At 43.9% G+C, this 27428-nt stretch overlaps 1 protein-coding gene across 1 annotated transcript; it reads right to left on the bottom strand.

Annotated features, from left to right (window-relative positions):
• Nucleotides 1-34: 34 nt before the first annotated feature.
• Nucleotides 35-27074, bottom strand: LOC126981711 (exportin-4-like). The gene is made up of 23 exons (XM_050833151.1): nt 26974-27074; nt 20817-20922; nt 19756-19931; nt 19108-19215; nt 18549-18665; nt 17898-18054; nt 16957-17069; nt 16112-16269; nt 14722-14896; nt 13999-14175; nt 13301-13390; nt 12531-12693; nt 11358-11535; nt 10223-10382; nt 9423-9592; nt 7904-8009; nt 7375-7555; nt 6854-7029; nt 6400-6555; nt 5181-5396; nt 4526-4678; nt 4295-4387; nt 35-4098 (listed from the first exon to the last, which is right to left on the bottom strand). Exons 1-23 carry the CDS (start codon nt 27007-27009, stop codon nt 3904-3906), a joined length of 3360 nt encoding a protein of 1119 aa, XP_050689108.1. The 5' UTR covers nt 27010-27074; the 3' UTR covers nt 35-3903.
• Nucleotides 27075-27428: the final 354 nt, after the last annotated feature.

The raw sequence follows: 27428 nt of genomic DNA, 5'->3' as shown, positions 1-27428 counted from the left end.
TCAGGTCAGGTCAGGTCAATAAGTCAACTACATGACAGGTTTCATAAGCTCTATTAAGAGATAGTTGTACTTACAGCACTCAGGAATATTTGTCACCAGCGCTGTCTCCCACAGTGCCTGGGAGGACCACCTGACACCCACACACGCCCATACACGCGCACTTCCACACATGCATGCAATTTTACATTTGACCAAATACTTTTAAATGTTACCTGGGAAACAATTCCAGTGACGCTATTTTCGGGCCAGACTTCTGGCTCTGCTCCGCTACAACCTAAAGATAGGTTGACAAAACAAAAATAATAAATTAATAAATATATAAATATGTAATAATTTTCACTGAAAGGAGCTACCTCGGCGTCAAAAGCAACAGAACATAACATTAAAACGTGACGCACCTAATGCCCCTCTTATTCCAGCTTGTCTTATGAAGACGTCCAGCACACAGCAGCAAAGTTTACACAGAAAGCCACATCTTAGCTTACTGGTTAATGCAAGGGGAGGTGAGACACAGAAGGAAGGACGGTATTATGGATTGTCACAACCAGATAAAGTGCGTTGTTGCGTGGGGACGGGCCCGGCTCCCCGCGGGGAGAGGCCACTTGCGCCTCACCAGCGGTCCTTGCCTGTACTCCTCAAGCATGGTCAGAGAAGGCTACCATGGACTCATCTGTATACAAAGTTACTGATTTAAACACAAGCACCTCGTTACAGACTAATCTAATACTGTTACTCCTTCAACAGACACACAATTAATATAAAACTGAACTTAAAATAAAAAAATAAAGTTCTTTACCTTCAGTAGTTCATCATACAATGAAAATGGTTTTCTACCTTGTGTACACCAACACATCAACCTACAATGGAGAAGCTGCAAACACTAGCGTAGAAATTTAAATATACAATGTGATATGAATCTTGAGTTGCTGTACAGTGAGGCTTGTCTGAAGCACTACTGAATCAGGCCGACCACAACTAACAACAAGATTAACTAGTAAGTTGACATTCACTTCTATTCGTGACGGATGCAACCAATTTGTGACAATAATTAAAACTATCCTTACATTTCAAAGTCAAGAGTTTGTTTTAAAATTATATAAAGCTTTTGTGTGTGGGAGTGAAGTGGGTCCCGGGGGAGACCCAACACTGTACAGACACACTACCAAGTCTCTTCCGAGGCCTCATTAGAAAAGTGTATTAATATCAACTTATTGGCTAGACATGAGTAATTATCAACCTAATTTTTGGGCAAAGAATTAAGCAACATTTTCCTTTCTTGACTGGCTTGTCATCCTGTGGGTGGTGCTGCCCACTACCCTCGACAGGGCGTCTGTCTTTCTGAAAATGCATTGCATGTCGTGTTTGTTCTGGCAGGACAGTCCCTGCGGGCTTGATACAGAGGTTGTGTAGTTGTCACAGGTCCAGCTTGCACTTCTGTTGTCCAGACACTCCCACTATGCACCAGTCACTTGGCACTTTCCTCATCTTAACTACCACCAGACTGGCAACATGCCAACAACCAATGTTTGGATGCAACAAGAGAGATTTAGGGAACAGCAGGTTTAAAAAGCCAGACTGTTTCAGTACTCATAAACATTGTCTGGAGACTTATGTCACACACATGAAAAATAAAATGAGTAAATTGAAACCACCTACAGCACAACAAGGCTGCAAGTCAGATCCTTAAAACATTGCTGTGGTAAGCTAGTACCAGCTGATATTAAAAACAAAATAATCAAAAGTATATAAACAATGCCAATTTCATATCTGATAATACAATACAAAGGGAAGATAAAATATCTTTGGTTGAAGTCAAGGAAACAAAGTAACAAGAAAACAAACACAACAAAAAACTCATAACCAAACCATGAATATCAATATTAATAATTTTTCTTAATGTTCACTGAGACACTGCCAAGCAGCAACATAAACAGCATAACCTGTTTCAAGACTAACTCATCAAGAACATCTACAATCCCTGCCAGGGAATATCATCCACGACCCTTAACGACAGAGTCCACCAGACACACACACACGGAAAGTTTGTGTTACTGACACCTACACTAAGGTTCAAATGCAGTGGAGGCAGTGACATGGAGATGGTTGTTTGTGGTGATGATGGTGGTGGTGGGAAGTGAATGAATTCTTTCTAGGTGTGAAGCATGTGATGGGTCATCAGCGTGTGTGAAGGAAGCAAGGATGTGCTAAAGAAGGAGACAAGAAGATTCTCAAGGAGTTGCTGCACTAATGGGTGTTGGATGCTTAGTCAGGTCAGGTTAGATCATGCTAAAATCTTAGCTTGATCAGCATCCTTTGTAACAGGGCCATCTGTTTAACTCTAAACATTGTTTCCTGTAGACAAATTACTTTCCAAAATATATGCATGAAGCCAATGCTTTTAGTCAATGAATGACAAATTCATGAGCCTTAGACACTTTAGCAGAGGCACTCCAAAATTATGCATCATCATAAACTGAAGCACTTGTTGGCAGACCAAGTTTTCTGCCACAGCAGTGACATGGACCACAAGCTGCTGTTGTGGTGGTGTAGCTCAGCCACAGCAGCTGTTCCAAAACTGAATTGTCGACACAACAAATTGCACAATTTCATATCCAGTGACAATACAATATTTGTCAAATATTATAGTAAAAAAGTGAAAATTTATTAATTATGCTCTTTCTGTAGGTGTAGCTGGAACCAGAAGGCAGCACCAGTCACAGGTTCCTGCTCCGGGAACTACCAAGACAGAACTTACACGTAACATTCATTATGATGCCTTACTGGAGTACGATACCTGTGTCTTAAATAATATATGTACAAAGCTGACATGACAACTACATACTGGCTTATCACTATCTATGAGAGATGAAAAACATGTGCAGTTAAGATATAATTATGAAAAATGAATAATGGACTTAGTGCGATAGTTTTGAATAATAACACAGCCATTGGTTGGTTGGAGTCCTGGTCCTAAAGCAACAAGTCAGGCTAACACTTGGTGGCATCCCAAGGCTGCTGTGTGTTCCTCCCACACAACTCACACCCCTAATGCATCACTCTGCGGCACGGCTCGGCACACTCCTCTGTCCCAGCCGGCAGTGCTCCAGGCCTCGGCTGTCCCAGGTCCACTGGGAGAGGACTATAGTTGCTTGTTATGGATACAAACTTTAGGAAATGTAAGAAAACATCATTAACTTCCTTGGAAGCAAAGGAAGGCAAGACTGTTCACTACTTAAAAGTAACTCATGCTGCCGTCCCGCACCGCCGGCGAGTCACTCCGGCGGACAATGCAGCGTTGCCAGCCGGCCACGCCTGCGACACCTCAAGGCCATGAAATGCTAAAATCCAGGCTAACGGCTACAGCTAAGCTACAGAAACGAGATCAAAGTATCTTAACTGAGGTGTGAGGCCACCCCCTCACTGCACCAAGACTCTACAAAATGCAATGCAACTTCTCACCCTCTAGGAACCTGCAGTGGACGCAACACAAGAAATTAGCTTGAGGAAGGCCACACTGACCTCGGATCTGAACCAACTTCTCTAAAAAACCTAAATTAAGCTTCAAGGTCTTTTATATAAAAATTCTACTAATAATTAAATTGTGTGAATCTTGCCAGTGCCTCCTGCCGGCGCCCCGGCTGGAGCCGCAACGCCCAGCCTCCACCTGCTGTACAGACGTGATATCCAGTATTTGTGAAGCTCATCATTAGTTTTTACAAGTGATACATCACAGCACTAGGAAACTTTGAAAGGTTGGAGACATACTGAAAGAGAGAGAGGAAGAGAGATAGGGAGAAAGAGAGAGAAAGAGAATTTTCTATAAAGTTTACGATATAAAACTTTATACTGAACATTAGTCATGGGCTTGTCTGCTTTAAAAATATGTACATATCACCGAAGGATTTACTTGACCAGTAAAAAGCCTCTGACATTGGCAATGAATTTCTCAAAGTTGTCCCTGAACTTGATCCTGTTGATGCGGTCTGCGGTGAGCTCCACGTTGGTGGTGAGCTGCGTGAAGGACTCCGCCAGGCGTTGCCCAGTGGTGGGGTCCGTCTGGCTGTGCAGGAGTGTTTGGACCAGTTCTTGGTACTCTGCCTGTGTGGGGGACCATCACAATCAGTACATGGCATCCTCACAAAACATACCAAAGCATAATGCCACTCCCACATTAGTGCAGCCAATCACACCTTTCCTTCACCTACCCAACACACATTCCAGGTGCACACCACCACCATCACATTAGATCACTCAGTACACAATGTCCTCACATTGAGCAGTGGCTAACACTCACCTGGAAGCAGCAGATGAGTGTGTAGAGTGCTGCTGAGGCTGCTTGGAGCAGGTCAGAATTGATTTGCTGGGACAATATCAAATCCAGTACAAGCTGCAATGAACACAAAGATTAGTAAGAATACACCAAGGTGATATTATAAGAGCATAATCTTCAGGGAAAACATCATTAATTCAATAAATTTTAGGTCACCAATGCAAAGTAAGTGGCTTGCCAAGGACAGGATATTACCTTGAGGAACGGCCGCAGTCCCTGCCGCACAGGCAACTCTGGCCCACAGTTCTTGTGGATGTATGAGCCAAGGACCACCAAGAAGTCAAAGGACAATGTTCCTACATCAGCGCCAAAGCTGGTGAGGCCCAGCTCAATGGATGCCAGGAGGTTCTGTGGCAAAGACAGTCATGAGTGACCCACCTACAAACCTAACTACTCCTTCAAAGGAAAGTAAGGGCAATGGCATATATATATATATATATATATATATCTATATATATATATATATAGATATATATATATATATATATATATATATATATATATATATATATATATATATCAATGTTTGCTATCAACTACACACAAATCATACAATTCTTGGTCATTCCAGCTGTGAAAGGATGTGCATGTCAACTTTGATCTTTAGCCGTGCTCAAGGAGCATGGCCTGAGAGGTATATCAATGTATATTACTCTTGGACTCACAACTTGGCAGCTCCTTCCCTTATGGCAAGTAAAATGAGGCAGGAGGAGAATGGAGGGTGAGTATGGGAGAGAGGGGAGTGGTGGATAAACTAACAGGGGAGACCTGCTGTCAAGTGGCAGTGAGTTTACAGTAGAGTTGATCAGTTTTATGATTACACCTGTACCAGTGAACCAATTGCACTTACCTTCATGAGCTCCTCAGGCAACATGCACACCTTGCTGGGGTAGATCTCGGCGATGAAGGTCACCATCTTGAAGTACTGGGAGCACAGCGAGGGCAGCTTGAGCAAGTCCCGAGACATGAGCGGCATGATGATGTTGAGGCCGAAGAGACACACATCCGCCGCGGCCACCACCTCCTGGTCCTCCCCGTGACCTGACGGCGCCAGATCAATGAAGTCCTTAGGGAAGATTGAAAAAAAAAATTGAAAACACTTCAAGAATTATTGCCTTCACTACTGTGCAAATTTAACTACACTGTACAGCAGAAATTCTAAAAGTTATTACAAGGTTAAGTATGGATTATCAGAGTTAAGATGGTGCTACTTTAGTATGTGGTCTAACGCAGTATTTGTAGTCTACCCCAGTATGCACCAAGTGTGGTGCTACTTTAGTGTGTGGTCTACCTGTCTGACCTGTCTCCTACGACCTCATCTGATGTTGTATTGTTACCTGAGTGCTCCTAACCTGATACCTAAATGACCTAACCTGTCTTCAGACCTGTCTTGACTACAGTCAGGTCATTACTTCATGATTTGCTGGTCAACGGAAATACAACTGTGGGAGAATGTTAAACAGCAACAGTGCTCCCCTCTCAAAAGACAGTGACGTAACTGCACAACAACAGGAACCACGGCCGTAAAACTGATGGTCCTTGGGTCTTCGGTCTCAAGCAAGGCTCTGACTGACGCTACTTTTATGTGGAACGGAGTGACAGAAACACTCTATTGCCAATCATTGAGTAGGAATGTGAAAAAGGTTCTGTAATTACCTGGCCACAGTCAGGTCATTACTTCATGTTACCTGAGTGCTCCTGACCAGTCTATATAAAAGGACAATCAACAAAACACCAACATCATTACGTCCTCCTTGCATTGAAGCCAATAACATCAATTCAACTCATTCTGCTAACAGTTACTGCAATCAGCACTATTCAGCTTGTTTTTCATTACCCTGCAGTATAAGGTTCCTGGAGTGAGGTAGACTGCACAATGAATTGTAAATACAGTGGTAAACCGCACGTTAAAGTAGAAATGGCAAGGTAGACCACATACTAAAGTAGCACCATTAAGATGCCATCAAATAAGACCAGGAGTTCCCGGAGGCATATTCATAGATAGACAGATAGCAAGATGGCTGTGATGCAATGGCTGAGGCTGGCTGAGAGTGGCCAAGGCTTCCCACCTTGGACAGTAGTGAGGTGAGGAGTTCCATGAGCAGCTGCAGGTCCCTCCACTGGTCCTCCTCTCCCCGGGCCTCCAGCGTGCGGCGCCCAATGTTGTGCTTGGCGTACGTGCCCACCAAGTGCACCGACGCCTCGTAAAGCTGCTTACTGGCGCTCTGTGATGGGAAAAGTATCATGGAGGATGAGCAAGACTAAAATTAAAATGGCAAGGGTTTGCATGTTCTTAGGGAGAGTGTTGAGGATGAGGAGCAAGACTAAAATGGCAAGGGTTTGTTTGTTCTTGAGGAAGAAGTTGAGGAGAACGAGGAGCATGAGTAAAATACCAGGGGTTTCTATGTTCTTTGGGAAGGTGTTGTGAGGGATGAGAAGCAAGATAAAACTGGAAAGGGTTCATATGTTTTTTGACTATACTGATTTGATACTAAGACAACAAAGAACACCCCAGGGACCCACCGGTGTAAGGTAGCACAACATGCGGCGGCCACACTCCACAAACAGCTCCAGCACTGTCTCCACCACTGTGGGGTAGTTGTGGTACATGTCCAGCAGTCGCACACTGTCCCCCAGCACCCCCACCAGCCACGAGAAGAGACACTGGGCGGTGGGCATGAGGCACCCCTGAACTGCACCTGCATGGACACAAGAAACACATGGCTCACTCACTCGGTTCATACATGCCACAGGAAATAATTACATAATGGTTTTGTGATGCCTTAGTTAAACACCCTAGAGATATACACAAGTATATGAACAATGAGAAAGAGAAAAAGAGCAACAGTACTAAAAGAGGGATCGCTCAAATACGTGTAAACTAAAAACTGTACATTTATTACTGATGAATTTTTCTCTGTGGTAGGGGACAAGCTTCTTCATATCCTGCTGGTGCTACAATAATGAGGAGAGAAACAAGAGAAAGAGGCAAAGGAAAAGAAAAGACGAATAAGTTGAAAATGCAAAGCCTGCACATTTCTTACCAATGAAGTTGTCGATGTGGTAGAGGACCTGCTTCTTCATGTCCTCCTGCTGGTACTGCTTGGTGAAGGTCTCTGAGGCCATGAGCTGCTTGAAGGAGGTGACAGGAGGGTCCAGCACGTGTGTCCAGAACTGCGTGCGTGCATCAGGGTCTCCGAGAGCAGCTGCACACATCACCAGACCCTGCAGCAGGTGTTATTTTATTATTATAATTATTATTATCATTGAGATCCAGACATGACCACAAGAGAGGCTAACAGTGACATTTGTTTTATACAGTAGACCCTCCATTTAGCACCTTTCTGTTCAAGGGCTTCACTATCACATGCCCTTGAGCTGACTCCTTCACACACACAAAGAAAGTTCCACCAGTCCCCATTCAATAAATCCCATTGAAATAACATCTCCATTTAGTGCAAATTTTTCTAGTACCTGTCTCACGCTGAATAGAGGATCTACTGTACAGTGTTTAGGTAGCAAGAACATTCACTCGTAACCTACTTGGAACGCTTCTGAGAGATAGCAACTTACCTGCATGAGTCCACGCTGTGCCAGGGAGGAGAGTGCCCCCAGCGTGCCACTCTGCTGCAGGGCCACCAGCTCCATCAGGCCCTCTGTCTTCACTAGGTACTGGCCCCTGAAACACAACCGACCTCAGTTGACAGTGCAGATGCATTTTATGGACTTACTCCTTACAACCCATAAGGAAAATAACTCATAGATGTGTTTATACAGTACAGTCTAGTACTCTATATTCCACATCATGAGCCTATTTTCCCTCTTTTTGACTTTGTTTTCTTTATGGATGCAACATTAATCAATCAATCAATGGGGGCATATGATGGGGGGCGCGTTGTCTCGCCCACCCTACGATGCCAAGTCCGGGGGTCCCTCCGAACGAGTCTCCATGCAGGGCCCCTTCCGAACCTGAGTACCTCCTGGAATGATCTATCAATTTGCTCAAGCCATGAACTCTTACAGAGACAACCCGATGAGCAGGATCAGCTTCTGGGTAATGTGCCATGTGACCACACAGCCGGAGTTGGCGTTGACGGACAATGCAGGTAATATGTGTCAAATCAGTCTCACAGAGTTGTCGCCAGTTTGACACAAAGTCATTCCAGTGATATCCCATGATTCTGCGTAAACATTTATTACCAAGGGCATCAATCCGATTCTCCAAGTCCCCATTTAGTGTGAGACATGTGAGGTTGTGAGACATGGACACTAAATGAGGATGTAACATGGTACAAGCCTTATTATCCTCTTTAGTTATTTACTTCTTGGTCTCTCTTATCTTGCTGTAAAAAACATCACACACAACATTGCTGGCATATCTTCCACCCCACTACACCACCACTACACTGTCCACCAACACTTTCATTTCCACACTCAACACCAACACCACCACACCACATTCTCCACATCACCGCAATGTTTCTCAGACACTGCACATCATATCATCACCTCTCTCAATCACAGAACACACTATCATCTCTACACCTGTTCATCATACCACACACCATCATCACCAAACACTTCGATCACCATATCTCCATGACACAACCATCATGCCTCTCAGTCACATCACACACCACCATAACATCACCTTCCTCAGTCATAGCACACACCATCATCTCTTCACCTTTCTGTCACACCACAAACACCATCATCACCACACCACCATGTCCTCACCTCTCCCTGCTGTTCACATACTCTCATATCACCTCTTCACCACACCACATACACTATCACCACCAAACATCCTACCTACTACTTGAACTCATTTAAGAGGAGAGTATCAAGACACCTCTCCACCTGAAATTGACCTGTCATTCTGTTCATCCTCCCTTCTTCCTCTTCCTCTGTCATTCTGCTTCTGTTTTCCTCTTTCTCAACTTCAACAACAAAAGATGACAAGGACCTCATTCTTTCTTCTTTTGTTTGGAGCAGCATCTAGCAGGGTTTTGTCATTGTCGTTTTTCTTTTTTGCCCTTGAACTGCCTCCCTTGCTGAAAAAAAAAATCCACCTCACCGCCCCAGTCCTCACCTCTCCTTGCTGTCCACCATGGTGACGAGGAGGTTCACCGTGTCCTCCACCAGGCCAGGCTCAGCACTGCGCAGCCTCAACATCTGCTCCACCACGGACAGCAGGTAGTTGAGGGTCCATGCTGCCCCCTCAGAGTCCCGCCCAAATGCCGAGGTCAGGGCCACACTCAGCTGTTGAAGAGGAAACATGTTGGTGTCCTGATTCACATACACAGTTATTGTATTCATGGTTATCTTTCTTCTTCCTCACTCCACATTTTAAAAGAGAAGGTTATAAGTGATAATGAAAGAAGAGGAAGTTGAGAATGAGGAAAACAGAAGCAGAGAGACATAGGAAGAGGAAGAAGTTTGAAAACAAATTGCAAAGTGAAGGTGATGAAAGACACTTCCTTGGCATATTAAAACCCACAGCATAGATAGCAGGAGAAGCAGATGATTTTGTAAAGGAATGAAGGAAAAGGAAGAAGGATGAAGAGAATGATAAGGAGGAGCTTGGCTGTCAACTGCAAAGTGAAGGAGATGATAAACATTTTCATGGTATATAAGAAACCACAAGATAGCAAGCAGAAGCATAAGATTTTGTAAAGGAATAGAGGAAAAGGAAGAAAGATGAAGAGAATGATAAGGGAAGACCTTGACTGAATTGTTAAGTGGAGGAAATGGCAGACTTTTTTGGTATAAAAGAGCCCATATGATAGCACAAAGAAGCAGAAGATATCGTAAAGGAAAAAAGGAAAAAAAGAAAAAGAAAATAAGAAGGATTAGGAAGAGGATTCAGCAGGGAACAGCAGGACCACTTGCCTCACTGTAGAAGGACTCATCAGGCAGCAGGTAGGAGAGGCAGAAGCGTCTGAGGAACCACATGAGAGACGACGACACCTCCGGGCTGAGCAGGTGTCCCAGATTGGCTTTGAGCGCTTGAGATTCCGTTTCACACAGCCGTATCACCATACTCATCAGCCTGAAACACAGCAATAACTTGTTTGTTCCCGTTTCTTGCCCTTGAAGTGCCTCCCTTGTAAAAAATAAAAAAATAAAAATAATAATAATAATAAAAAAGATACCCTGTGCTGTCTAACTTACCATGACAAGAGTTAACCAGTATTTTCTCTTTTATCCCACTCCCATACCCTGCGCTGTCCAACTTACCATGACAAAAGTTAAGCAGTAGCTTCTCTCTTTTATCCCATTCCCATATCCTGCACTGTCCAACTCACTATTGCAAGAGTTAACCAATATCTTCTCTCTTTTATCCCACTCCCATACCCTTCACTGTCCAACTTACCATGACAAAAGTTAACCAGTATCTTTTCTCTTTTATCCCATTCCCATACCCTGCGCTGTCCAACTCACTATGGCAAGAGTTAACCAGTATCTTCACTCTTTCATCCCTTTCCAAAGAAAACTCTGAAACCTTCAACTTTCTACTGTATTTCCACTCTCCTGCAACTTAAAACTCTTTCATGAGATCTCAAGAACCAAATTTGATCATTCTTCTTGACATTTTCCTTTCTCTGGTTTTCTACCTTAAGTAAGCAGAGAAAAAGGAAGATACAGGAAAAAATCAAAGGCTGAACTGAGTGGACTCGAGCAAACTTCAAATAAACAAAGGAAGAGATAAAGGAAAAAATGTAAGGCTGAATTGACTGGACTCTTCCAACAAACAGAGGAAAAGAGAAGGAAGAGGAAAAAATGCAAAGCTGAACGGAATGGACTCGAGCATACACAGCAAGCTTTTTTTTTTTTTTCTTCTACTTTCTTTATATATATATTTATTTATTTATTTATTATCTATTTATTTTTTTGTGGGGGGTTGCCTCTGAGCTGATTCCTTTACTGTATGAAAAAATAATCCAAATAAACAGAGGAAAGATAACAAGTAAAAAAAAGAGACTGAAATGACTGAAAGACAAGTGAAAGTGTCAGGGAGTGGCACCTTATAACGGGGTCTGATGCAGCACTGTTGGGGACCTCGGCGGGCATCTGTGCCGGAGCTGCCAGGAGCCTCAGGGTGGCCTCCAGGTTGATGGTCGGGGCGGCACTTACGCTGTAGCTCACCATCTCGGACGGGATGAGTGCCGTCTCCCCCTCGTTGTCCATGGTTGTGACGTGCCCTGTAGTGGGGGAAGGGGTGGGGGGAGGGGGATTAGACCATTAGCATGTTTTTTTTGTCTTTGAAGTTTTTTTTTGTTATTTTGTTTTTGCCTTTGACCTGCTTCCTTTACTGTAAAAAAAAATAATAATATAGTCATCCCTCAAATAGTACGGTTTCCAATAGTTCGGTTTCGGTTTTATACGGCTTGTCACAGAAGATCTTTTAGGATTTTTAAATTTCCTGGTCGTTGGGAAATTTAAAAATCCTAAAAAATCTTCTTAGAAAATCCACATAAAACCAAAACCGAACTATTGGAAACCATACTATTTGAGGGCGACTGTAATAGAATGGGAAGAGCTGAAACATGAAGGAGTATGAGGGCAAAGAGAAGTAGCAGAAGCAGGCCTCACAAATGCACTGGTCCTGACTGTCCACACATAATGACACTCCTTACAGCCAAGCCACACCACCATGCCGCTGATAATCTGGCCACACCACCACACTCCTTACAGCTTAGCCACACCACCACACTCCTTACAGCCTAGCCAAACCACCACACTTATTACAGCCTAGCCAAACCACCACACGTATTACAGCCTAGCCAAACCACCACACTCCTTACAGCTTAGCCACATCACCACACTTATTACAGCCTAGCCAAACCACCACACTAGTTACACCCTTGCCACACCACTGCATTACTTAGCCCGGTATAATAAGACACTTTTGCTCCTCTCATCAAATATTTCTAAAGGTCAAAGAGGGGGTCAGTCGGGCTCTAATGAGTGTTTCTTCAGGTTCATGGTATAGAAGGGTCGAACTACCACCAGGGTCATAAAACTACTACTGGAAATGCCAACAACTCCTATGAAAGCCTTGTCAAATAGGTGTTTTTGGGCAACGAAATGTCTTATAATACGGGCCTTATTATCTGGTCTCATCACCACTCAACTTACAGCCTGGCCACACTACCACACTACTTAGGGTCTAGCCACACCACACCACCACACTCACCAGCAATGAGAAGCAGCCAGTGTATGTCTTCATAGAGGTGGTCCAGCTGTGTGTTCTGGGCAATGGTGAGGTTGTTGGTGTGGATGTGGGTGAGCTGTGCACGCATGCGGGTGATGCGGTCCTCCAGCAATTGTGTCAGCAGAGGCACGCTGTGTTCGGGGGCCTGGGAAACACAGCACTCATCAGCATTCATCCCTCACTCATAGGGCATGGACTCACCACTGTCTATCTTCACTCGTAACACAATTCACTTACCTACCAGACTATACACTGCAGCTAACTAGGAAAGTCTAATATGTGTAACACTTGGAAGGACTAATAGTACAAGTAATTCTTGTTTAATGTAAGTTTGAATGGCAGGAACATAACCCACAAGATGAAAGATGTATATTATTGTATTGGTGAATATACATCTTTGGTCCAACAGTGTGGGCTTTATTCACATCAAGGAGACCATGTCTGTGTGATTACCCGGCCATGTCTACTTTGAATGACACAATTTTGAAGAACACAATATAAAAAAAAAAACTTAAAACACATAATTAATCTTATCCACCCACTTCAGGAAGGAAACACATCAACAAGAGGTACCTGTTTACAGCGCTACTTCAAGGGTTTGCAAGAACACCACAACCCTGGCACACATCAAGGACTAAGCTAACTCAACCATCAGTCCACTACTACGTACTACTAATGCCTCTGCTAGCATAGGTAATACACTCACTACTGCCACCACCTCCTTCACCAACACCACATGCTGCCACACCCACCTGCCTCCCACACAGGCCGATGAGGACCAGCTGCTCCTTGAAGGCCACACGATCCGTCTGTACAGTCTCCGAGATTTCATCGGCATCCACCTGGTGGAGCGGAGGAAGCAGGTGTGAAAAATGAAAGCCAAATCTCATTTCATATATAGATAAAACGTGATCAAATCTTCTTTTCTTCTTTTTGTGTAACGTCCTTATTTTCCCTCATGGGGTTGGACGGAGATAAAATGTTATAGAATATACAAGTGGAAATATAAAAAACAAGTCAGAATACACATACACACACAGAGACAGACAAACACCTCATGAATCATTTTTGAATAATCTTTTGAGATTTTCTTTAGCCACTTTTCCTTTTGGGGAGCAGAAATTTTGCAGGCTTTTTTTTCCCATTGTTTTATTTCTGTTTGCCCTCCAATGCTTCTTCTTGTGTAAAAAGTAAATAAATAAATAAATTATTTGCTTCTGACTGATTCTTTTAAAGTAAAAAAAGAAAGAAAGAATTGTTTGCCTATAATACCTTATTGTTATAGAAAAAAATAATAAAAAAAATGATTATCCTAGACTGCTTCTTCAAGTGTAATTAAAATAATTAAAAAATATAAATAAATAAAAGTAAATAAAGTTTGTCCTCAACTGCTTCTGATGTTAAAAGATGAAAACAGAAGAAATAAATAAGAATAAAACCGATCACTCACCGCCACTCTGGATCCCTCGGGGGGCGCCAGGTGACACTTGAGGTAGGTGTCGAAGATGAGGGTGGCACTCTGCTTCACCTGGGCACTGTTACAACTGCTACTCTCCTGCAGGATGCACACCCACGACTGCAGCATCTGCTCAAACGCCTCCATGTACAGCTGGTCCTCATGGTCCAGCTGGAAAAGAGTGAGCCAACTTTCTGTAGTACATGTGACTGTGAGGGACTTTTATATTGTGCACTTCTGTTATGTCAGGTTGTTTTCATATCAGGAATTTCATACTGAACAACTTTGTCATCATTTTTATCAGATATCATTTCTGTCCCTCTTTTGTCCTGTTTTTGGCCTTTTTTTATATCAGGTTTTTCACATCAACCTATTTCATTAGTCACCATTCTTCATGTATCATTTTTGTTATTGAACTTTTCATATCTTAAATTTATATCAGCCAATTTTATCAGGTATTGTATATAATATTGTGCCATTTTTATATTGGGCATTTATAATATCAGGCAAAATCTATTCAATCATTATCTATCAAGCACAATTATCAATTATGCTTTAGATATCTCCTTTTTCTACACTAAGGATTGCTTTTTATCTGTCATTCTTTAACTTTGCTTTGAATTATTATGCCATACAAAAAAAGCCAGACATTGAGGTTCTAAAAAGGCCAGAAAATTGAGGTTCTACTGAAAAAGGTAAACAGGTCAGGACACCCACCATCTCTTCATGGGCGGCTCCCTGGGCAAACTTGCAGGTGAGGGCGGTGAGGTTGTCCACGAGCTGCCGCAGCATCTCCTCAGGCAGCGCCACAAGCACCGAGGGCGGGAAGAACAGCAGCAGCTTCCTGAAGATGTTGCTCACCCCCAGCGCCTCAGCCTCAGAGATGTCCGTGCTGTAACCACACACAACACAGCTCACAGGGGTGCACAGAAAAGGTACACTACAAAGGGCAAGTCAGCTCACCCGTGGCTACTCCAGGGAACCAGTCACTCACCATATTCCCTCCCTATTTATATATCTATCCAACATCCAATTGAAGCTTTATCATATTTCCATTAGCTCCACATCTACATATAAATCTCTCTAACCTCCAATTCAAGCTTTGCCATTACACATATATCTATCTAACTTCATATTCAAGCTTTGTCATATTTTCATCGACTACAGATCTACATATATAGCTATCTAACCTCCAACTGCAGCCTTGTTATATTTGCATTAGCTACACATTCACTCTATCTAAATATGGTGTGGGAGGGATTACTTGAAAGAAAGATTTGAGTGCCTCTGTGTGCATGGATGAGGAGCTGAGTGAAAATTTTGGTGCTGGTGTGACTGTGTGTGATGTCATCATAGCTATTTAAACCCCTGAGCTTATTCAAATACTTCAATTATCACCTCGAAGCCTCTAAGCAGGTATGGGTGGGAGAGAGACTTAGGAGTCTTAGTGAGCATTGACCTCCATCCTAGGGCTAAATGCATTCAGGCTAAAAATCGTGCAAACAGGGTACTGGGTTTCATCTCAAGGAGCGTAAGCAATAGAAGCATTGAAGTCATCCTCAAACTTCACTTAGCACTAGTTATGCGGTTCAGTTCTGGTCACCCTATTATAGAATGGATATCAAGATGTTAGAATCTGTACAGAGGAGGATGACAAAGATGATTCAGGGGGTGAGAAACTTGCCTTATGAGGACAGACTGAAGCATTTAAATCAACACTCTCTAGAAAGGCGTAGGTTGCGAGGAGACCTGATCGAAGTTTATAAATGGATGAAGGGCTTCAATAAAGGGGATGTCAACAGGGTTTTGGTTGTAAAAGAACCAAGTAGGACAAGTAGGAATGGTTTTAAATTAGATAAATTCAGATTCAACAAAGACAGGCAAGAATTGGTTTACCAATAGAGTGGTGGATGAATGGAACAGACTTGGCAGTCATGTTGTGGATGCCAATACCATAGATACATTCAAGAAGAGGTTAGATAAAGCCATGGATAGTGAGGTAAGGTGGGGTTAGGATTACAGGAGCTGCCTTGTATAGGCCAACCGGCCTCTTGCAGACTCCTTATGTTCTTATGTAAGAGTGTACAGAACTAACGCCATGACCCACCTGGAGAGCAGCGAGAAGAGGCATTCCAGGTACTGTGAGAGGTACTTGATGCGGACCTGTCTGTTGATGAGGACGGCACCGTTGAGGGACGCCAGCTGCACCAGGCAGTTCAGCGCGCGGTGGCCCAGGTCCCAGTCTCCTCGCACCCGCCAGTACAGCTGAGGATGGACCAACACTGTGATGCCTACTGACAACACACCACACAACACACACCAACTATTGCGTGTGCTTGCCAATTATATGACTCATGCAACACACACACACACACATGAAATGCCAGAATTTTTCTCTTTACTACACTCCCACTGCATGTAATGAAACACACGAGAAATTAATCCAGACAAGGAAAGGTTTTGCCGGTGCCGGGGATCGAACCCGCGATCAGCGAGACGGGAGAGCCACTCCTAAACCAGTCAGCCAAAGAGGTACCCCAACTCGCAGAGTGAGTTATGGAAGGCTCGCCCATCAGGCAAGTCACTGCAATACACACACACATACACACACACGCACACACACACACATGCTCTCTCACTCTGATACACACACACTCACCCACTCTGTAACAAACACACACACAAAAAAAAAAGTTTTGTAATTAAACTTTCCCCCTTTGTAAATAGAGGTAAACTGAGGAAAACAAGAAAGAGAAAGGATGTAAATAAGTTTGGCTTTCCCAACAGAATCACTGATACTTGGAATAGTCTAGATGCAGATAATTGAAGCTACCAACATGGATGAGTTTAAAGCAAAGATGGACAAAAGAAAATATGGAGACAAGACAACCAACCTTACTTCAAATCTCGTATACTACAACTAGGTAAATACAGACACACACATACACACACCTTGAAGAACAGCTGCACGATGGCCGGGTCAAGGAAGGTCTCCCGCCACTGCTGTCCAGGGCGCAGCGACGGGTTCTGGTCCTGCTCAAACACACTCATCAGCCGCTTGGGCAGTACAAACACTTGTTAAGGAAAAACCTGCCCTCTTAGGAAGTTGATTAAGATGGAATTTAAGACCTATGTATGTACACCTTACAAACACCAACAGATCCAGTTATTATAATATAAAAAGTTGTACTCATAACACTCCAGACACTCAATTATATAATGTAGCATTCGTTCACTTACTATTTCCGTTTCATATAGATAGATTTATGTGATTATGTACGTACAGGTAGAAGGGAGGAGACCAGCTGGACAACCGAAGAAGACTTGGCGACAGTGTGTGGAGGAAGACATGAGAAGGATGGACATCAGGGAGGGAAGTTTACGATTGTCAAGAGTGGGAGAGACTCTTGGGGCCGCTTTCACAGTCACTTTGTTTGCTTTGATCGTTACCAATGGCGGCGATCGGCACTATAGTATTTCCACGTGAAACTGGCCGATGGGGTGGTGGCGGCTGCAGACGAAGCAAGAGGTGTTGAGGGTGTGTGGCAAGGTGCGGGGCTAGGCTAACCCTGTAGCCGCCACTACCCCATCGGACAGTTTCACGTGGAAATACTATAGTGCCAATCGCCGCCATTGGTAACGATCAAAACAAACGAAGTGACTGTGAAAGCAGCCCATAGCCTGTCCAACACCATAAAGGAAAATAAGGACGTTAAATGAAAAAATAAAGAAGAAGAGATTAAGTAGAGTAATGAAAACATGTATGCTTAGATAAAAAACAAACATCATCATCCCTACCACCACCACCACCACACTAGAAGAGATAACAACACATAAAACATTACGCTCACACCCACACCCACCCACACACGTAGAGTACGCTTAAAGGATATAGTGCAGGGATATGAAGGACCAGGTGAGGGTTGTCTCAGCTATCACCAGGAGTTTGAGGAGGAGGGCGGACAGCTCCTCGCTCATCTTGCCCTCCACTTTCACCACCTCCCCCAACAGGTTCACGATGAAATGGAATATTCGCCGCAAGTCTGTGCCCTGGAGGAAACAGCCGGTGAGTTGATGAAGTGTTGCCTTACTCAGCTCAGGGTGTAAGTACCATTCTCATTTGTCTTCATATCAGGGAAAGAAATACGGTACTCTGGAAAGCTCTAAATAGGAAATAAGGAAATAAGCTCTCGAAATAAAGAATGTTTACCCACTACCAATAACAGCTGCCGATGCACACTCAACAAAAGGTAAAGTCTCTCGTAAAAAAAGGCTAAGGATACAGTCTGACCAAAAGATAAATCCTCTACTTAATAAAAAACAACTAAGATACAGTTTGACCTAAAAATAAAGCAACTTCATAAAAATAAGGCAAAGGATAGTGTGAACAAATGATAAAGCCTCTTCTAATAACCAAGATGTAAATGATTAAAGAAGCATGTTGCCTTTAATGGTGAATTCTCTCTCTTTGGTTAACTTTACGATAGGCTCAAAATGGATTGTATGTTACCTTAAGTTAAAAAAAATTATCCTCTTTTACTCACTTCAAACTGCTTCTTGGCCTTGAAGTGAGTCTCCCAGGTGAGTCCAACATCTGTGGACTTGACGGTGACGGCGTACTCCTGCATGAGGGCGCTGATGATGCTGCAGCCGATCATTCTCTGCAGCGAGGACGAGGGGAACGCAAGGGGTTAGGATTTCTCCGAGCTAAATTTGACCGCTAAACTTGATCACTTCTTATGTTTTTTCTATTCATATGTTGGTATTTTCTATACAATAAAAAAAAAATAAATAAATAAATAAAAAGTGCAAAAGAACAAAACTCACCGAGAAAAAATTAAGGAAGACCCTGCCACTTAACAAGAAAAAATATAGATGTGCAAAGCCTGGCACTTACTAAGAAAAGGAAAAAAAAGCATGGAAAGGTCTGGCAACTACCAAGAAAGCAATAAAAGGAATGTGAAAAAGCCTCGACAGTCATCATTGTGTCATCACCAGAGGATATGTTTAATGTTTATATTTGTTTTATGCTTTTTCTATTCCTCCCTTGGTGTTTCCTGTACCATAAGAAACAAAAAAGGAGTATAACGCCCCAAAACTCACCATTGTGTTGTCACCCGAGGATATCAGCTGCTCCACCTCGGTCAGCAGGCGTCCACGGTCATCCCCCTGATCTTCCACGCTGCCACGCTTCACCATAATGCCAATCACCTACCCAAAAGCATACCATTACATTAGACAAGTATTTTGAATCCAACCAGCAGCTAAGATATTACTCATTGTTGTAATAACGTTAAGTTCTTTTGAATACTGGTGTCCTTGTCCGCTTTTATCGCCTGGTTAGTGGTAGCAGTAATGGTAGTTCTTTCCTCTTTCCTACATAATTTCCATGCAGTTTTTCCATGCTGCATGGTTCTTTTTCCTTTCCTGCCAGCTTTGGCTGGAGGGATGGGGGGTGGGGAGGAGCCTTTGCCTTTGCTGTCCTTCATCTTCCATCTTTGATTAGATAGTGTAGCTTGTCACAAACAGCCTTGTAAGGACCAGCAGGTCTGCTGTTGTTTGTTCTTCCTTTGTGTCCTTTCTTTATAACAGGAGGACAGTGTAAGCCTTTTTTCCATTCATTTATCTATTTTACTTTGAGCTCTTGGTCTGACCCCTTGAGCAAAATAAAAGCACTAAAGACATGCCCCCTCTCAAAGTAGTCACCCCTTTTACCAACTTCACTCTTCTCTCTCTTTCACACCTACACACCTGAACGAGGGTCTCCCGGACATAGTGGGGGATGTTGCGTCTGTTGACCACATAATGCACGATGTACTGGCGCAGCTGCAGGCTGTCCTCCTTGCTCAGGTCACGCCACTCCCGGATGACCCCCACGCGCAGCAGAGTGGCCGCCTCAAACAACAGGTACGTGTCCTGGGAGGTCTCTGCAGGGAGGTGAAGAGTAAGTCATATTCATCATTGTCAGGAGAAGAGGGTATGCCAAAGGGAGAGTTGATAGAGTTGCAGTAAGGGACAAAAGTTGTGTCATAAAATGTGATGAAAACTTGAGGTGACAGACTAAAGATGTGGTATATTATGCAGTCAATGGTTGATATCACTGGACTGAATCACAATCTGGTCCGTATGTTTGTTGATTCTGGATATAAGACCACGTTTAGCCTGTCACCTTAGGTTTTCACATTTCACAACATGACTTTTATTCCTCACTGTAAACAACAGGAGTGCAATATGGCCTACTGATCCTGGGCCTGAATAGAGGTTAATGATGACCCAGTAGAATTGAGACCCACCATAAGACGACCAAGAGTAGGGGGCATTACAAAGGCCATTACTCTGAACTGCACTGAACACTGAAGGAGATACATGAAAGCAAAGAGGAGTGAAAAAAACGAGAGGGAAAAAGAGTGGAGTCACAAGGCCACCACTCACCCAGCAGCTGCTGACACAGAATTGAGAGCCCCTGTAGGAAGACCAAGAGGAGGGGCCGTTACAAAGACAACCCCTCCAAACTGGACTGAACACTGAGGAAGATACATGAAAGCAAAAAGATGGAAAAAAGAAAAGGGAAAGAATAGTCACACAGCCTCCACTCACCCAAGAGGAGACGTTACAAAGGCAATCCCTCCAAACAGCACTGAACACTAAACAAGATGCATAAAGGCAAAGAGAAGACTAAAAGAATAGAGTTGCACAGCCTCCACTCACCCAGGAGGGTCCAATAAAAAGGCAATCCCTCCAAACTCCATTGAACACTGGAGAAGATACATGAAGGCAGGGACAAAAAGAGTAGTCACACAACCGCCACTCACCCAGCAGCTGCCGACACAAGTTGAAGGGGTTCTTGGTGTTGCGTAGCTGGAGAAACACTTGCTCTGCCTCATGACGCTGTTCTGATGTCACCAGGTCAGGTGGTGCCTGTGTGACGCAACCAAAAGTCTCAGTAAAGTATATATCAGTGACGAGAACTATGGAAGCTGCTGCAGGCGTGTGGACATGAGTGATATGTACATAGATGGGGGGGCTATGATATGGAATAAGACAGAGGAATGAAATGAGGAAAGTGTGGAATATCGTGACAGGCAAACAGGGCAGTAGCTGAAATAGTATGCCCATGTCATAGAATTTAGAAGATGCATCTCATGGCATTTTTCTCTTTTTTATATATAGCTAGTCCTTGGTCTGTTTCCTTTACTGGGAAAAAAAATATGATTGATCTAGCCCACAAAGAGGCAAATAGGCTTTTCCACGGTGGAGATAGAACCGGTGACCAGCAAGATGCGGTTCCAAGGTTTAGTTAACATCAGTAGTTATAACAGGTATATCGCACCAGTAAGCTCATTATCCACTAATTGAAAGACTGTTGCTTGCTGCAGAACACTGTCTGAGTTATGGTTAAGGCTGATTTACCATGTTGTGAGTATGTTTAAAAATTGCTGACTGGTGTGGCCTAAACTACATGTCTTAGCATCCTCCATTCCCATTCCATCATGTTCAGTTTTCTGCCATATCTCCCCACCTTATTTCACAAGCCATTAATGGTTGCCCTTGGTTCCACATCACTTGTCAATGCTCTTCACAGCTTTTGCACACTGTTTCTTTAGTATTTACTTGTCATCATCATTACCTATTTTATTATTATTATCAAATATTTTTTGTAGTGAAGATATGCAAAGAACTTGATGGTAAAATATTAAAATTTCATTAATCTTATCATATGGCTTTCTTATCCACTACCTTGTTCGCCAGTTAGAATTAGCCACACTTTCCTGAAGTTTTCCTCACTTAACCTGGTAGCACCGACGGGCCAAATTTGTGGCTTTACCGTGTAGCAGCACTGGGCCAAATTTGTGCCATGATTTAACCCCCCAAAAATAGATGATACATAAACTGATCACAAATGCTTTGATATATATTATGAAATGGTTTGTGTGAGGGGTGATTTTTTCTCATTTTTCTCGCTTAGAGGGACCATTAAGAAACACGATCCCCGCTGCTGCTGGGTTAACTCCTCACATGTCTGACCTATCTGCCCCACACTTAGCTTACTGATTTCCACTGTTCTCACACAAAGCTCCTCCTATTTGCAATTATTTGAGTATCTTTTTCAAACAGAATAGTAACCATCAGGATTAATTGATGGAGACTCCTTGCTACCTTTGCCTAACATGATCTTGTTAATCAGGGCCTTCATGAATTTGTGTACACTTAAAAAATTAATCCCAGATGTTTCATAGATGAGTGGATGGCCTTCCTTGCACTAACTGTCCAACACACCATAAAATAATAACGGACACCTATTAAAACAATAGGTTAGTAAACATGCCTCACTAAAATAATAGATTGGTCCCATTAATATATTTTTTTATTTATTTATTTTTTTTTTTAGGGAGGGTTAGAAGTTGGGTGTTACGACTAAATTCAGTATCCTCAGACACTTTCAGCTCTCACAACAAATACTATCCCTAGGCTCGTAAATTACCCACCATGGAAATACCCGCAACCTTTAACTAAGAAAGACATCAAATGAGAGCATGTAAGCCCAAAAATGTCCCAGAATATGTATGGGGTATAGTTCCAGAGCATTTGTGTCCTATTACTTATAAGTCCTTAATGTAATATATATTTGACATAGTTTAGACATAGAAATGGTTCAATCTATATAATACCCAAAGCTTTAACTGTAAACACCAAGCAGGATGGGGAAGTGGACTGAAAAAGAATGGGGGTATGCAAGGAATGCTGAGTGAGCGTGGACAGGAAACAGGGGTGACAGGAATGTGAGGGGAGAGATTATGTGGGGAGGTGAGAGGAGGCAGGGGAGAGAATCAACAGGGGTAGGGAGATGACATGGGGAGTGATTTAGTAGAGAGGAATATGAGGGTGGTAGAGGAGGCAGGGGAGAACAACTACTGGGGTGGTGAGATGACATGGTGAAAGATTTGACAGGGGAGAGTATCATGGGGTGGGGAGAGGAGGCAGGGGAGATAAACTAAAGGGGTGGGAAGATGACAGGGAGAATAATTTATTAGGGGAGAATCATGGAGGACGGAGAGGAGGCTGGGGAAATAAACTATAAGGGTGGGAGCATGTGGATCTATGCAGCAGGAGTGGCTGGGCCTTCTATTCGTGTAGATTGTGCACAAGTGTGCCGTGCACACGCATATATAATTATAAGCTGTCAATCATTTAAGCATATGTGTATCTCGGTTCATCTCATTTGTTTTCTTGTCCTGTTTTTATTTATATATGTGCCACTGGGCAAAAATAAAACTATTATTATTATTATTATTATTATTATTATTATTATTATATTATTAAAAAGGAAAGTGTGATGAGACTTGATCGAAAATCATAAATAGATGAAGGACTTTAATAAGGATGATGTTAATAAGGTTTTGGTGCTAAGACAACTGGGTAGGACATGTAACAAGTGGTATAAGTTGAATAAACCAAGCATTAGTTTACCAACAAAGTGGTGGATGAGTGGAACAGGCTTGGCAGTCATATTGTGAGTGCTAATATGATAGTATTCAAGAAAAGGTAAGGTAAATTCATGGATAGTGAGGTTATATTCGCAGGAGCTGCATTGTATAGGGCTATAGGCCTACTGGCCTCTTGCAGACTCCTCATCTTCTTGTATAGGCAATGGGAAGGATGACATGATTCTCAGTCAGGGACAGTAAATTCCTCCAACTAGCAGGGCCAACTCAACACCACACCAGAGGCCACAGTCTCAAACTAACAAAGCCTAGGCACAGAACAACACAAGATAAACAATTTCTTTACTGCAAGAATTATCGATCAGTGGAATAGTTTCCCCGAAGATGTTGTCACGAGCCAGAATGTGAACATTTTTAAAAATAAATATGATCAGTATTTAAAAATAAATATGATCGGTATGAGATTATGAGACAGAGAAGAGGCACCCTTTACGAGCACTGACTCCCATGCCTCTTAAACTATCACTAAAGGTTAGCATCACTAAAGGTAAGGTAGAGGAGGAAGGTGAGGGTGGGAGACTAGGCAAGGGAGAAACTTGAATGAAGAAAGATGCAAGGGAGGGAGCATAGCTTCAAAGGAAAAGATTAGGGTGACAGGAAGCCAAGGAGAGAAACTTAAGGAGTGGGAGAGGTAAGAGAGAGAAATTTGAAGGGTGGAAATAAAATGTGGGCAAGGAAGAGAAACATTTGGGGTGGAAGAGAAAAGCATGGGAGGGAGGAAAGGGAGACAAACTTGAGGGGTGGAGGAGAAGCCAGGAAGAGACAGGGGAGAGAAAAATGTGGGAGGGAGGAAGGAAGGGAGGGAGGAGGGGAAAAACATGAGGGGTGGGAGAGGGAAAGAAATGTCAGGGTGGAAGAGGCAAGGGAGATAAACTTGAAGGGGTGGGAGAGGGAAGGGAGAGAAACTTATGGGGTGGGAGATAAAAAAGTTGGAGGGAGAGAAATTTCAGTGGTGGGAGACAAGGGAAAGGAACTTAAGGGGAGGGAGAGAAAAACATGGGAGGGAGGGGAAAGGGAGACAAACTTGGTGGGTGGGAGAGATCAGGGTGACAAGAGAGAGAACCTAAAGACATAGGAGAAAAACATGGGAGGGAGGGGAAGGGGAGAGAAACTTGAGGGGTGGGAGGACAGGGAGACAAGGGAGAGACTTAAGACATGGGAGAAAAAAACTTGGGAGGGGAGAAAGGGAAGCAAACTTAAGAGATGGGAGAGAAACTTGAGGGGAGAAAGATGGGAGAGAAAAAAAGAGGGAAAGGGAGAGAGGGAGAGAAATATGGGAGGGAGGAAAAGGAGAGAAACTTGAGGGGTGGGAGAGAGGCAAGGGAGAAAAACTGAAGAGGTGAGAGAGAAAAAAACATGGGAGGGAGGAAGGGGAGAGAAATTTCAGGGGATGGAAGAAAAGGGAAGTAAATTTGGTAATACTTTCTAAGAAGTCCGCTTCCCCCTCCGCCACTCCAGCCCCCCTACCCCCCAAGACAAGCCTGGGGAACTGTGGGGAACCGGGGTTTGGGGGGGGAAGCCAAAATCACTGAAAAATGGGCTTCCAAAATTTCCCTAGAAAAATCCCTAAATTAAGGAAAATTCCCTACATGGGGGGGTCCAGGGGGGGTATAGCCCCCCTTGGTGAGGAGGGGGGTCATAAAGGGAGAGAAACTTGAGGGATGGGAGACAAGGGAGAGAAACTTGAGGGATGGGAGACAAGGGAGAGAAACTTGAAAGGGGAGAGAGACAAGGGAGAGAAACTTGAGGGATGGGAGACAAGGGAGAGAAACTTGAGGGATGGGAGAGAGACAAGGGAGAGAAACTTGAGGGATGGGAGAGAGACAAGGGAGAGAAACTTGAGGGGAGGGAGAGAAAAACGAAGAATGGGGGAGAGAAAAGTGGAGGGAAGAAGAGGAAAGGGAGGGAACACATGAGAGGGAGGAAAGGGAGATAAACTTGAGGGATGGGAGACAAGGGAGAGAAACTTGAAAAGGGAGATACAAGGGAGAGAAAATTGAGGGGAGGGAGAGAAAAAATGAGGAATGGGGGAGAGAAAAGTGGGAGGGAAGAGGAAAGGGAGGGGACACATGAGGGAGGAAAGGGAGATAAACTTGAGGGATGGGAGGCAAGGGAGAGAAACTTGAAAGGGGAGAGAGACAAGGGAGAGAAACTTATGGGGAGGGAGAGAAAAAAACGAAGAATGGGGGAGAGAAAAGGGAGGGGACACATGAGAGGGAGGAAAGGGAGATAAACTTGAGGGATGGGAGACAAGGGAGAGAAACTTGAAAGGGGAGAGAGACAAGGGAGAGAAACTTGAGGGGAGGGAGAGAAAAAAGAGGAATGGGGGAGAGAAAAGGAAGGGGACACATGAGAGGGAGGAAAGGGAGATAAACTTGAGGGATGGAGACAAGGGAGAGAAACTTGAAAGGGGAGAGACAAGGGAGAGAAACTTGTAGGGAGGGAGAAAAAACGAGGAATGGGAGAGAAAAACGTGGGAGGAAGAGGAAAGGGAGGGGACACATGAGGGAGGAAAGGGAGATAATTGAGGGATGGGAGACAAGGGAGAGAAACTTGAAAGGGGAGAGACAAGGGAGAGAAACTTGAGGGGAGGGAGAGAAAAAACGAGGAATGGGGGAGAGAAAAGGGAGGGGACACATGAGGGAGGAAAGGGAGATAAACTTGAGGGATGGGAGGCAAGGGAGAGAAACTTGAAAGGGGAGAGAGACAAGGGAGAGAAACTTGAGGGGAGGGAGAGAAAAAACGAGGAATGGGGGAGAGAAAAGGGAGGGGACACATGAGGGAGGAAAGGGAGATAAACTTGAGGGATGGGAGACAAGGGAGAGAAACTTGAAAGGGGAGAGAGACAAGGGAGAGAAACTTGAGGGGAGGGAGAGAAAAGTGGGAGGGAAGAGGAAAGGGAGGGGACACATGAGGGAGGAAAGGGAGATAAACTTGAGGGATGGGAGACAATGGAGAGAAACTTGAAAGGGGAGAGACATGGGAGAGAAACTTGAGGGGAGGGAGAGAAAAATGGGAAGGAAGAGGAAAGGGAGGGGACACATGAGGGAGGAAAGGGAGATAAACTTGAGGGATGGGAGACAAGGGAGAGAAACTTGAGGGGAGGGAGAGAAAAAAAAAAGGGAGGGAGGGAGGAAGGGAGGTGACTGACGTATACACAAAGAGGGAGTTTGTTTACATCCTGTCCCTCCCTGCCTCCCTCTCTCCCACCTCCCTTGACCCTGCCTGCCCTTGACCCTGCCTCACCCTGCCTCACCCTTCACCCCACACACACCTGGCGGGGCGTTAATTACCCACCACGGGGGAGCTAAAGGCACAGGTGAACACGAAGGGGTATAAGGTCATCTCCCTGGTTATCTACGCCCTGCCTCACCCTTAAACCCAGCCCTTATTGACCTTTCACCCTTTATCTCACCCTTGGCCCTTAGCTCAGCCGCGGTACAGTGAGAGAAAGGCGTTAACTGACCATTAAGATCTGCGCCGCCTTCTCCAGCTGCTCCATAGTGGCGTCTGCCCTCTGGTGGCGGCCATGCACCTCCCTCCCTTACTCCCTTGCCTCCCTCCCTACCTCCCTTACCTCCACCCCTCCCTAACCTTCTCCTCCTCCTCTCCTTCCTTCTCTCATCATCATGCAACACCCCTAGCTCCTCCTCTTCTCTTCCTCCCTGCCTTAATTCTTCCTCCTTCCCAGATGAGTCTCCTTTATTTTTTTATTACTTTCCTCTATCTCCTGTCATGCGGTATATATATTTAATTGTTATTTTTTTCCCTCCTTCCTTATTAATCCTTTCCGCCTCTTCTTTCTTCCCTCCCGGCCGTCATGCAATCTCTCCCCCTTCTTCTTCTCCTTCTCCTCTTCTTCCTCCTTTCTTAACCCCGCCTCTTCCTCCTTATCTCGATCCCTCTCTGTATATTTTCTTT

This window comes from Eriocheir sinensis, chromosome 4, assembly GCF_024679095.1.
Source record: "Eriocheir sinensis breed Jianghai 21 chromosome 4, ASM2467909v1, whole genome shotgun sequence".
Lineage (NCBI taxonomy): Eukaryota > Metazoa > Arthropoda > Malacostraca > Decapoda > Varunidae > Eriocheir > Eriocheir sinensis.
Note: the sequence above shows the minus strand (reverse complement) of the source record. Positions and strands in the feature narration are given on the sequence as shown.